The sequence below is a fragment of the Lagenorhynchus albirostris genome, chromosome 15 (assembly GCF_949774975.1).
Source record: "Lagenorhynchus albirostris chromosome 15, mLagAlb1.1, whole genome shotgun sequence".
Lineage (NCBI taxonomy): Eukaryota > Metazoa > Chordata > Mammalia > Artiodactyla > Delphinidae > Lagenorhynchus > Lagenorhynchus albirostris.
Genome location: NC_083109.1, coordinates 33297273 through 33310774, shown reverse-complemented (window position 1 = coordinate 33310774; position 13502 = coordinate 33297273). Strand labels below are relative to the sequence as shown.

The following is a 13502-nucleotide window of genomic DNA, read 5'->3' as shown; positions in this document are numbered from 1 at the left end:
ATCCAAGAATCGCAGATTCAGAAACCCTGCCCTAAGATCACATTCCGGTCTTATTCCTTCCAGAAAGGAGCTTTTCTCTACTCTTGGTCACACTGGCCCATCTCTTCTCTGAGCCACAACTGAGTGTAATTTCAGGACTCACACCTCTAATTGTACCACATTCATGGATTTTCTCTACAAATAAACTTCAAACTCCTTGGAGTTATGGAGCACTTCTGATATTTCCTTTACCCTCAACCCCTACGTGTGCAAGGATGCTGGGAGAGTCAGACTTTCCTAGTCGCCTCCTCCAGGATGGGATCAGCTGGTCCTTGGAGACCCTCCTATCAATTTCCTTGCCAAGAGATTCCCCATTAAAACCCTTGCTTTGGCAATTGAGCTCAATGTTAAAAGTAAATTCAGTCATCTACTGCTTAAAATAATAGTCAGGAACATGTAAGTGACATCACAGTCAAGGAATTCAGACATGGCAGATCATCAGCATAAATATCAAACATGGAGGGGCAGTGTTAAAAATGTGTTGTCTAAAAAGTGGAAGATTAAAAGGAATCATTCTTCCAGAAGGGGACAAGAACCCGGAAGGCAAATGTTACTAGGGCTGTTGTCCTAGGCTCTTTGCCTCTAGCCCCTGCTTGCTTAATTGGTAAGGAGTTCTGTGTCCATAGCCTATGAACAAAATGTATCTGAATCTAACAGCCAAATAGCAGCTGTCAACCCAAAGGTGACAGGAAAACTCAAGCTGGTGAGATAGGACTTTGGGGTGCAGGATGATTCCCCAACCACTCTAGAGTTGTGGCAGCCCTCCCTTCTCTGCCCTCCTAAAGTACAGAGTGCTATAAATGAAACCAAGTTTAAGGCTCCTGGGTAGAGGGATATAGAAAATTAAGGTAGAGTTTGTGCTTTCAAAGAATCTACAATCAAATCAAGAAGAGCAAAGATAGCACCCATGAAACCACTGCAAACATACAAGGTACCCTACATTTAGGAGTTAAATCATATAATAGGACCAGGGAGCTTCTCTTCTCTGGCTTTCAGAGGAGAGATCCAAGCAAGCTATAGAGCTGAGGCAACAGGAACTGATTAAAATCTCAGATGTATGAAAGTACTAGAATACATTTCAAATATGATATACTTTAAAAATGCAAAATCCAGAATCCATAAAGAAAAGATTGGTACATTTTAATTAAAAAAATGAAAATTTTATGCATGACAAAAAAACTATAAATGAAGTTTAAAAAAGTCATTGCAACACATACTACAAACAAAAGGCCAGTCTCTAATATATCAAGAGCTCTTCCAAATCGATAATAAAATACCAACAACCCAGTAGACTAATAAGCAAAGGATGTGAGCACATAGTTCATAGAAAAGGAACTACAATGGCTCTTATAAGGTCTTATACTGGCAAAGATCAAAAAGTTTCATGCACTATCTGAGTTAGCAAGAGTATGGGGAAATAGGCTCTCTCATACATACACTGCTTGTAGGTCAAATTATGAATTAATCTAGCCTCTATGGAAGGCAATTTGGCAATTTCTATCAGAATTACCATTCTGCATGGCTTTGACCCAGAAAATCCACCCCTTGATATTTATACCACAGTTATACTCAAATATGTGAGTTGATATGTCTGTACACAAGAACAGTTATTACATTATTTGTTTTAGGGAAAAATTGGAAAACACCTAAACATCCATCAATAGGGAACTGGTTAAATACGTTATGGTCCATTCATATAGTGTTTTGATTAGGAGGAATGAATCAGCTTTCTTTTGATGGGGAGCATATTCAGGGAATATTACTGAATGAAAAAGAACAAGGTACAAAACAATCGGTAGAGAAACTACACTTTGTGGGGAACAAGGAAGGGAAAGAGACTGACTTTTTATTGTACACCCTTTGTCCCTTTTGAATTCATTCAAAATGAATTCCATCATTATATACTCTTTTGCCCCATTTAAGTGCATTTTAAAATGTGTGCATTTAAAAAAAACAAAAAAAACTTTTGTGACTCCAGTAGTTTATAGTATTTTTTTAAATGTTCACTAGAGAAAAGGTACATCAGTTTTAATAAGAGGCCTAGAAGATACTAAAACTTGCTATCCAACTGGGGACTTCCCTGGTGGTCCAGTGATTAAGAATCCACCTTCCAATGCAGGGGACACGGGTTTGAGCCCTGGTCCGGGAAGATCCCACATGCTGCAGAACAACTAAGCCTGTGCGCCACAACTACTGAGCCTGCGTGCCGCAACTACTGAGCCCACATGTCACAACTACTGAAGCCCGCACACCTAGAGCCCATGCTCTGCAACAAGAGAAGCCACCGCGATGAGAAGCCCGCGCACCTAAACGAAGAGTAGCCCACGCTTGCAGCAACTAGAGAAAGCCTGTGCGCAGAAATGAAGATCCAGCACAGCCAAAATAATTAATTAATTAAAAAAACTTGCTACCCAAGTTTTTAGGGAATCACTTAAGAGTGATTAGATCCAAATAGTAATCCTTTCCTGAGAGCATGAAAACTATGGGAGGTAGGTTTTGTTATTTTTTATATTGTTGGTTGGTGGAAGGAGGGAAGGGTTTACTGAATTGACTAGATAGGGAGAAACAGGGATTCAAGCAGTGGGGTTGGCAGAAACCACGTGCTTTGGTGGTTTCTATTTTCAATTAACCAGGAGACAAAGGAAATTGAGGGCCAAGGAGAGGGCAGCAGTAGCCAGTTCCCACCAGGGAAAAATTTGTTTCTGAGTAGCTGAAACCACTGAAAGAGTTCTCAGGAAAAAAGCTTTTGGGACACCTGTTAATGAATGAACCTGTGAAGACCCAGGACCTTGTGCTGTCCCAGAGCCTCAGTGGGAATGTGAACAAGCCTCCAAAGAGGAAAATCCAGAGCTCTGTGGATGCCGCAGAGGAATCCAGGTTCCTCAGCAGGAGCCAGGCTGGCCCGGCATCTTCTCTTGATGTTAGTCTGTAAATGCAGGCAACTCTTGTTTAACCAATATTCTGTCAAAGAGTTTTTTTTTAATCTGGCTTGGGGTGGAGGGGAGTTAAGTATTTTTAGGTGAGAAAGCTCTTATTAAATTTTTTAAATCTTTACTGACTGCATTTGAGAGAGAAGCCTTACAGGGTGATTTAACTTACTCTCACTAAAACCCCTACAGCAGACAGAGAGGGAGAAATAGATGATTGATTGATTGATAGATAGATAGATAGACAAATATGACAGTTTGTTAGTCCAATTCAGATTTCGGCAACCGCACATACTATTTAGATTTTGTGTTTCAGCTGTGAATTAAAGGAAGGGGCCTATGGGGGAGTGGGTTGGGGGTTGCTTGCCTGGTTTTGGTGTGCACTGTGTGTGTGGTTTGTTTAGTTGTCATGTCTTTGGATTACAGTATAATTGACATGCCATAAAATTTACCCATTGTAAGTGTACAATGTGATTTTCAGTGAATTTATACAGTTGTGCAACCATCACCACAATCTAGTTTTAAAACACTTGTGTCACCCAAAAATGTTTCCTCATACCCATTTGTGGTCAGTCCCTGCCCCCAGCCCCAGCCCGCACCTGGTGTGCTTTCTGTCTTGAGTTTTGCCTTTTCTAGAAATTTCACATATGGAATCATACAGTGTGTAATCTTGTATCTGGACTCTCGGCATGATGACTTCGAAGGTTATCTGTGTTTTTGCCGGAGTGGTGTCCTATCGTGTGGATGGACACATTTGGATACACTTGTTTATCCATTTTCCAGCTGAGGGACATTGGGTTGTTTCTGGTTTGGAGCTGTTATGAATGATGCTACCATGAATGTTTTTATGTGTGTCATATTTTAGTTTGTTTTTGGAGGATTCTGGGGCAAACTCCTGAGGATTTCCATGACACCCGTTGAAGTTCACAAAACAAGGACAGACTTTCTTAAGATTCTTATTATTCCAGCCTCCTGAAAACCACACCCCTGGATCTGCATTTGCCCTCCTTTCCAAGCAGCTTTAGAAATGCTGAGAAGGAGGGAGCCTGTGGACAGGTCACGGTCCCACTGGCCTAAGAGCAGCACCGCTTGCCAGGCTCGGGCTCACTGCGGATTTTGACCTTCTCTGTCACCTTTTTCCCTAGTGTGCATAAAGTTAATGCAAAACGAAAAACAAACTCATGCCAACCAACCCGTGATAAACCTGTTTAGGTACTCTATCTTTCTATTTCTCCCCCATGTTATCTTTAACAGTTTATCGTTTTTAAAAGATACAGTAAAGTATAGCCTCAATATGAAAAAAAAAAAAAGAAAAGAAAATCAAACATAGGAGAGTTATTGTTTAATTGGTACAGAATTCCAGTTTTGTAAGATGAAATGAGTTCTGGAGACAGATGGTGGTAATGGTTGCACAGCAACGCAAGTGTACTTAATGCCACTGAACCATACACTTAAAAATGGCTAATACTAAAAAGGAATTATTTAGAGTAAAAATGGAAAATAGTCCTTTACCATGACCTTTCTCCTGAGAACTAGCCACAGTTAACAGCTTAATGATTAATCATTCATGCAGATTTTTTCACATACATTTATAAACGTATTTTTGAACAGATTTTCAGGATCTTTTCTTCCTACATAAATAGGATCATGTATTTGCTGTGTAGCTCGCTTCTTTTTACTTCATAATATATCACAGCCATCTTTTCATGTCAGCATATGTGTCTGACTCACTTTTTTTAACCAGTACAAAATAATCAGAGGAAAGGTTATAGTTTATCAGGACCTGTGGGTTGCTTGAAATTTTTCCTCTTTCAAAAACTGTGAACATTCTTGTACAAGTGTCTTTGATGAGTGCTTTGCATTTCTTTAGAATAGTAACTGTGGACATGCTCATGAAAGGGCAAAAAAAACATTTAAATATCCCACCAAAGTTCTTCCTACTGATCTCATATGTGTAAGTGCCCGTTTGCACCACATCCTCACCAATACCAGCCATTACCAGCACTTACAGCCTGGGTAAATCTCATAAGAAAATAGAAATTATGTCATCTTGTTTTTGGGGTTTTTTCTAATAAATTTATTTATTTATTTTTGGTTGTGTTGGGTCTTCGTTGCTGTGTGCAGGCTTTCTCTAGTTGCGGTGAGTGGGGACTACTCTTCGTTGTGGTGTGCGGGCTTCCCATTGCAGTGGCTTCTCTTGTTGTGGAGCATGGACTCTAGACGCATGGGCTTCAGTAGCTGCAGCACATAGGCTCAGTAGTTGTGGCGCACAGGCTTAGTTGCTCCATGGCATGTGGGATCTTCCCGGACCAGGGCTCAAACCTGTGTCCCCTGCATTGGCAGGCGGATTCTTAACCACTATGCCACCAGGGAAGCCCTATGTCTTCTTGTTTTAATTTGAATTCTCTGATTACTAGTGAGGTTGAGAATCTTTTCTAATGTTTATGTGGCCATTTTGTTTTCTTCTGTGAATTGCCTGTTGATATATATATTTGCCCCATCTTCTATTGAACTCTTTATATTTTTTGTATTTATTTATAGGAGCACTTTGTGTGTAATGGATATTACCTTTTTTATTGCAGATATTTCCTTTCAATCTATACCTTATAAACATATAATCTTATTCAGGGGATTTTTCACTTAAAAATGTTTAGTTATTGGGCTTCCCTGGTGGCGCAGTGGTTGAGAGTCCACCTACCGATGCAGGGGACACGGGTTCGTGCCCCGGTCTGGGAAGATCCCACATGCCGCGGAGAGGCTGGTCCCATGAGCCATGGCCGCTGAGCCTGCGTGTCCGGAGCCTGTGCTCCGCAATGGGAGAGGCCACAACAGTGAGAGGCCCGCGTACCGCAAAAAAAAAAAAAAGTTTAGTTATTGATTGTCAAGTCAGCCTTATACAGCATAACCTAAAGTTTTCCTGTCTTGCTTAGAAAGGGCTTCCTTGCTGAAAAATTACAAAAAGTTTTCTCTCATGTTTCCTTCTAATAGTTTTGATTGTTATCTTTAGATTTTTTTATAACTGCTTTTAGATATATAATTCACATAATACCATGCATTTCACATACCAACATTTCACCCATTTAATATGTACAAATCAATGGTTTTTAGTATATTCACAGAGTTGTGCAACCAACACCACTATCTAATTTCAGAGCATTTTCATCATCCCACCAAGAAGTCCATCACCCATTTGGAGTCTCTTCCCATTTCCCTCCAACCCTCCTAATCCTAAGCAACCATCAGTCTACTTTCTGTCTCTATGGATTTGCTTATTCTGGACATTTCATGTAAATGGAGTTATACAATATACAAACTATGTAGTACTTTGTGACAGTTTCTTTCACTTAGCGTAGAATTTTCAAGGTCTATTCATATTGTAGCATGTATCAGTATTTCATTTCTTTTCATTGCCAAATAATATTCCATTATATATATATGTATTTATGCATTTGTCAGCTGACGGACATCTGGATTGTTTCTACTTTTTGGCTATTATGAAAAATACTGCTGTGAACATTCATGTACAAGTCTCGGTTTTGTTTTTTTTTGACTTTTTAAAATTAATGTAAAATATACAGAACATAACATTTGCCATTTTAACCATTTTTAGGTCTACAATTCAGTGGCATTAAGTACATTCACAGTGTTGTGCAACTATCACCACTATTTTCAGAACTATTTCATCATCCTGTACAGAAACGCTGTACCCATTAAACAAAGCTCCCCATTTTCCCCTTCCTCCAGCCCCTAGTAACCTCTATCCTACTTCCCGTCTGTATGAATTTGCCTAGTCTAGGTACTTCATGTAAGTGGAATCATACAATAATTGTCCTTTTGTGTCTGTCTGATTTCACTGAGCGTAATGTCTTCAAGGTTCATTTATGTTGTAGCATGTATCAGAATTCCTTTCCTTTTCAAGGCTGAATAATACTCCATTGTATTCCATTGTATGTATTGGATATACATTACATTTTGTTTATTCAGTCATCTATTGATAGATATTTTGGTTGTATCTAGCTTTTGGCAATTGTGAATAATGCTACTATGAACATTGGTGTAATAGTATTTGTTTGAGTCCCGGTTTTCAATTTTTTTTCAGTATATATTTATGAGTGGAATTGCTGGATCATATTCTATGTTCAGCTTTTTCAGGAACTGCCAAACTGTTTCCCATGGAGGCTACACCATTTTACATTCCCACCAGCAATGCACAGGGGTTCCAATTTGTCCACATTCTCACCAATATTTGTTATTATCTGTCCTTTAGATTAGATTCATCCTAGTGGATGTGAAGTGGTATCTCATTGTGGTTTTGCATGTTTAGATTCTTTAATCTATCTGTAATTTATGTATTTTGGATGTGTAAGATTGTTTTGTGATTTTTGATTTTTGTTCTCCAAATTGCTTGCATTTTTAACACTCTTATAGTGCTGAATTCTTTCTTCCCCTGCTGATAAAATGCCATTTTCTTTTATATTAAATTATATACATACATAGGTCTGTTGCTGGATATTGCTTTACTGACATTTTGTGAATTGCTATACCAATACCACACTATTTTAGTTGCTGCCACTTTATTATATATTTTAATATCTGGGAGGACAAATGTCTCCCCAGCATTGTTCTTTTTCAAAATGTTCTTGGAGATATTTGAACATTGTCTCTTCCAGCCCAACTTGATCAGCTTGCATGAAGTTCCACTAAAAACCCCTGTCAGATTCTGATTAGATTTACAGAGTCTACAGATTAGCCTGGGGACCCCTTCTCCTTATACTACTTATCACATAAACCATTTCATTACCTGTGTTTCCCAACAATAGAAGTGTGATAAGAAAGGGAAAATACTGGAATCTAAGATGGGTCAGTTTGGCCCCTTCAAGAAGCTCTGGAAAATATTTTGAGAAAGAAAGTTCTTAATTCAGAAGTAAAATGAGCTGGGGCAGTGGAAAGATAGAGGGGTTTCTTTCCATTACCTGAACTAAAGTTTATTGCATCTGATTAACAAGGATTGGCCTCAAGTTATTCTAGATCTTTTGTACTGTGGAATGTAAATATGCCCCCTCATACATACACACACATATATCTCTTTCTTTCTCTAGTACGATGCTGTCCGAATAAACCAACTTTATGAACAAGCCAGGTGGGCCATTCTCTTAGAAGAAATTGACTGCACGGAGGAAGAAATGTTGATCTTTGCAGCACTACAGGTATGGGAACCTCGGTACCTTTCTCTGAAAGGAGACAAAGCAAATTTGTTCTCCTTAAAGTTTCATTTTCTTCATAGATTGTTTTTCTTTGAAAAAGAGCTGAAAATGAGGGTAGTAAATTATTTAAAATATTCCTCATAACCCATCCACATGCACATCTTATAAAGCATCAGTCTTGCCGTCCTCATCTCTTCTGCACTACAAGGTCAACCAGTGATGGGAAAGAACTGAGTTGGAACATGACTAACCATAAATCTCAAAATAATTTAAATTATATTTCATTTTCCCTACATAGCTGGGGGATCTCCTTCCAGGAGATGTTCAGTATTACAGGGGAATTGTCTTCAAAGAAGAAATGGCCGATGGATTCCCTTGTGTTTATAACATTCCTAAAACCTCTGTTTTTGTTGTAGTATCACATTAGCAAACTGTCGTTGTCTACTGAAATACAGGATTTTACAAATGAGTCTGAGGTCGACGAAGTAGAAGCAGCACTTTCTAATTTGGAAGTGACCCTGGAAGGTGGAAAAGCAGACAACACTTTGGTATGAATTTTTCTGATAACTCGGAATTGTGGCTTTGCTCTGATTGACAAACATAGATGAGTTTTTTTATTATTATAAGGGAATATTTTGTCTGATTTTGAAAAATAGAAAATACTCTCTTCATCTGACAAACTTAAACCTAGCAAGAACGGACTAGCTTTTCTCAGGTCGCTCTGTAAGAGACGGTAAGGTATTTTCATCACTCTCAATGACAATTCTTTCATATTGTATTTCTTCTTAAAGATAAGCTAGCTTGTATGAGGGAAAGACTGCTGAGGGCTCCATTTCACTAGTGTGGAACATGAATTGGCCCTTTAACTTAAATCTAGAAGAATGAGGTAGCTGTGAAAGTAGAGAAACCATATGATCTGTTGACTTAGTCATACATTTCAACTGGGCAAGGTTGGACATTGTAAAAAGTTCCTGAACCTTTTGACTTTAGTAAATAAAGAAAAACTCTCCAGTAAAACATAAAGAAATAACACTGTTTTATCATCTTTATTGCTCCTTATCCAAGAAATGTGGCTGAATGTCAGCTTTATAATTGCAGTGCCCCTCCTTGTTTGATTCATTCATTGGGAGCCACTCTTTTGTATAACTTCTTCAGTCATTAGTTTAATCACATTGAATCAGAGAGGTAGAGTCATTGTAATTGGCTATAAATAGTAATAGATAAAAATGAGTCATTATATAGTTTTGTATTTAATGTGTGTTCTATTATGGTTAAATTCCTTAAAATAGGAAATTGGTATCATGCCAAAGCAAATACTTCATACAAACTGAATTCCCAGATTCTGTAGAGATTCAGGCCCTGAATCACATTTGTTAGAGACATGGGCCCCATGAAACTGGACTTCTCTTTTGTCTACATCCTCCACTAAATACTTACAATGGAAAAGTCATCCTTCTTAGAATAAATAAAAAATTCCCTTCTCACCTTCCTCAGTATTTTTTTTTGAGGCCAAACAATAGTCTTTTCAGTTTGAAAAAAGGCACCAACCTACACTGCAGAATGAACTTTGAATGAGATTCCTTCTGAGAGTTTAATCAGTGAACTAGATATAGCAAGACTTATCCACTCTGATATAAACATTGTAAAATATTTTGTTTATACATAAAAGTAGTAGTTTTTTAATAAATTTATTTCTTTTATTTATTTATTTTTGGCTGCGTTGGGTCTTTGTTGCTGCACGTGGGCTTTCTCTAGTTGCAGCTATCAGGGGCTACTCTCCATCACAGTATGCAGGCTTCTCATTGTGGTGGCTTCTCTTGTTGAGTAGCATGGGCTCTAGGCACGCGGGCTTCAGTAGTTGTGGCACGTGGGCTCAGTAGTTGTGGTGCACGGGCTTAGTTGCTCTGCGGCATGCGGGATCTTCCCGGACCAGAGCTCGAACCCGTGTCCCCTGCATTGGCAGGTGGATTCTTAACCACTGCACAACCAGGGAAGCCCCAAATTAGTAGTTTCTAACTCAGATTTTTAACTTGAGTGATAGTGTGTGGTAGTTTTTAAAATCTTTTTTCATTTGTGTAATATATGACACAGGAAAGTAAAAAATACAAAAACGTACAGCTTAACAAATTAGTATTAATTTATCACCCAAGTCACCACCCAAATCAAGAACTAGAACTTTACCAATCACCCCAGAAGTCCCACATGTGCCCGATCCTAGTCCTAACCCTCCCCCACCTCACCCCCAAGGTAACAACTGGAAATGTAGCTGGTGGACTGAGGAACTGAGTTTTTCAATTTATTTAATTTTAATTAATTCTAATGTAAATACCTACACATGGCGGGTGGCTACAGTGTGGGACAGTGCAGGTACAGAGTATCAGCACCACCTGTCTAATTACTGCTTGTCAAATGTTATCTGCTTTTCCTCAGGAGGACATTACTGATATCCCTAAACTTGCAGATAATCTCAGATTATTTAGGTAAGTCACCCTTGAAGAGGAAAGAAGTTACACAAAATCTTGCAGGTAAAGAGTCTAGGAGTTTAAATTGAACATCCATTAGGCAGGTTCATTGTTCAAAGGTAAGAGCATGAGCTTTGGCATCAGGCAATGGATGGAGTCCTAGCTCCACTATGCACATCAGCTGGGTGACCTCAGGTATTGTCCTTATGTCCCTGAGCCTCAGTTTCCTGATCTATAAAGTGGGGATATACCTTCCCTTAGGCTTGTTGGGAGAATTAAATTAGATGATGCATATGAAGCATTGAGCATGGTGCCTGGCTCATTAAATGGTGGTGTAAACACGGCTGGTGTCAGTGATACTAAACACATATGCCAGACTGGAATTCTTTCTATGGTCCACCTGCTCAGGACTCTCACACTATTTGAAAGCTCTTTCATGGTTTAAAAATCAGTTGTCTCTAGAACTTTGATCCTGGGCTTATAGAGAGTAGTCACCTTAGTTTATCTACCTTCACCTGTTAAAGTATTTCTGATAAACTCCCCAGCCACCTCAGGTCAATCTGAAACTGTTAAAAAGGCAGAGAAGTTTTTTACCTTCTTCATGGGAAGAAAGGGCTGCCACATTTGTGATGGTGCCAAGGTGGGTTAGGATGAAAAGAGTAGGGTCCTTTTGAAGCTCTATCAGTTACTTTATGGTTTGTTGACTTTTCTTAACAAGCTGACACTTCACTGAGTCAGTTGGCTTGAAAAGAAACACAAGTCGCTTTTTTTAACATATAATGCAAAGAAAGACTTGGAAAGAATGAACAATGAATCAGCTATAAATGAGAAACAAGCGTCTGGAGGTAACAATATTTGTCACTGGGTTTCTACAAGGTTTTTTTTTTTTAGTGTGATTTTAGCAGATGGTTCCAAACAATAGGGTCATTCATTTAACTTCCGTGGTATAAATAGTTGCAACCATGCATATTGTTATAGTCAGAGCTACAGAAAAAAAATGAGGATTTGAATCCACAAATATATCTTAATAAATTATTAATAATTGTTCTTAAAAGAAATTCAGTTGCCGTTTTCTCTATATAGTGCAAATTGAGCTCTTCGCAAACCAAATAATGACAATATTCTTCCTATAGATGTTTTTGATGAAGGAAGCGATATCCTGAAACTAAGCCCTGAATCCGTATCACTTTAGGGTGATTATTATGCTAAAACTCACAAAGTTGTCCTCATATTTCACCAGTGGCCACTTTATCTACCAAAGGTTTCAAGGCGTTGAATGTATAATATAATATGGTTTCTGGAAGAAAATAATAAAGGAGGAAGCGGGGGGTGGGGATGAAACAGAAAAGGAGAAGGGAAGGGAGGAAAGATGTTGGAGAGTGGAGCTCTGCTGCTAGTGGGTGTGTGACCCTTATAGACCCTTCATTTCTCTGGGCCTCCTTTCCTCAGCAGGAGAAGAGCATTGAACTAACCCTTTGATTTTTAATTTTTTTTTCTTTGACAGTGAAGCTCTTTTTTTCCCCCTAAACACATCTATTGAACCACTATATAAATAGTGAACTTCACTTCCTAGCAACATGGCCTCTGATCTGATGCAAATCTCAGTCTCACTATAAATTCATTTGAATGTTGGGTAAGATAAAAAGAATTGTCAATACAAAGTTGATCTTGAAGTGAGACTGGGAAATCTCAGCTTGCAGGAAACGAAGAGGGAACTAGTTCTACAAATGAAGCTTCAGCTGCACAGGGGGGTTTGGCCATGAACATTGATTCTCATGGCTCAGGGCTGGAATTTTAATCCCCACACAGGATTCAAGGTGGGGTTGCCTCCTGTAAAGTTATGAGCCAGGACTGAATCTGCTGCCTAAAGCCAGAAACTTGCAAGAGCTGCCTTCTCTGCTTAACAGGGAGTAGAAAAACTGCCTATCAGTCAAAGGAAGAGTAAGTTCATCCTTGCATAGAATGCTGTGTGGGGAGATGAAATGTCTCTTGAAAAGTCAGAGCCAAGGTCTGTGCCACACACAGATGTAGATCTAAATTTAAATGTCTTATATGATAAGAGAATTCTGAAAAATAAAACACAAACTGGTCCAGAACCACAAAAGCTATGAAACCCTAGCAAATGTAATTGCAAAAATACTTGGAGGGAAATATTCACAATCTAGCATGCGTGGACCTTCTACAGAAAACAGCAACACCCCCAAAACAAACAAACAAACAACCTCCCAATAAAAATTACTAACCATGTGAGTTCATGAACCACCATAAAGAAAAGTCAGTAGGCCCAGTAAATAAGAGGATTAGCCATTTTAATAATTTTAGGTAATAGAACAATCTGAAGAAACCATAAAATGAGTATGTTTAGAATCATTAAGTACATTGAAAGGTAAAAATTGTAATGAAAGGCAGTATTAGAAACTCTAAAAAAGAAAAATATAGTCATAGAAATTTAAAATTGAATACATGTATTAAACATCAAGTTCAAAACACAAAGAGAGGACTTAGAAAGGTAGAAGTGGAAGATATGGTATAGATAGAATGAGAAGGTTCAACTAGGAGTTTCAGAAGGAAAAAAAGGGGAGAAGCAAACATTCCAAAGAGAATGCTTATTTTCCATAATTGTTGAAGACAAACTCCTTAAATTCAAGAATCACAAATCCCAACAAAATAAATCAGTATAAACGTACATCTTGGTGTGGCCAACCATTGGTAAGAGAAAGTCTTTGAAGTCAAAGAGAAAAGATAGATTTCCTATAAAGGAAAAACTGTTCTTGTTGGCTGGAAGATATCTTGAAAGGGCTAAGAGAAGATAACAATCAATCTAGAACTTTATGCCCAATCTCTCAACATTTTACTTGCTACAAACCCTT

The 13502-nt window shown here is 38.4% G+C and overlaps 1 protein-coding gene across 6 annotated transcripts in view; it reads left to right on the top strand.

The window, feature by feature from the left end:
- FERMT1 (FERM domain containing kindlin 1) overlaps window positions 1-13502 on the top strand; it is a 67257-nt gene that overhangs the window by 31065 nt on the left and 22690 nt on the right. For 5 of the 6 annotated variants that reach the window (XR_009535176.1, XM_060122701.1, XM_060122698.1 and 2 more), the window contains 3 exons: window positions 8066-8173; window positions 8587-8718; window positions 10601-10650. Coding sequence is in view for 5 of the 6 variants with exons in the window: in XM_060122701.1 (XP_059978684.1) it covers window positions 8066-8173; window positions 8587-8718; window positions 10601-10650 (290 nt within the window). In the remaining variant the exon portion in view is untranslated. The remainder of the gene's footprint in view (window positions 1-8065; window positions 8174-8586; window positions 8719-10600; window positions 10651-13502) is intronic. The other variant, XM_060122700.1, reaches the window with a different exon arrangement.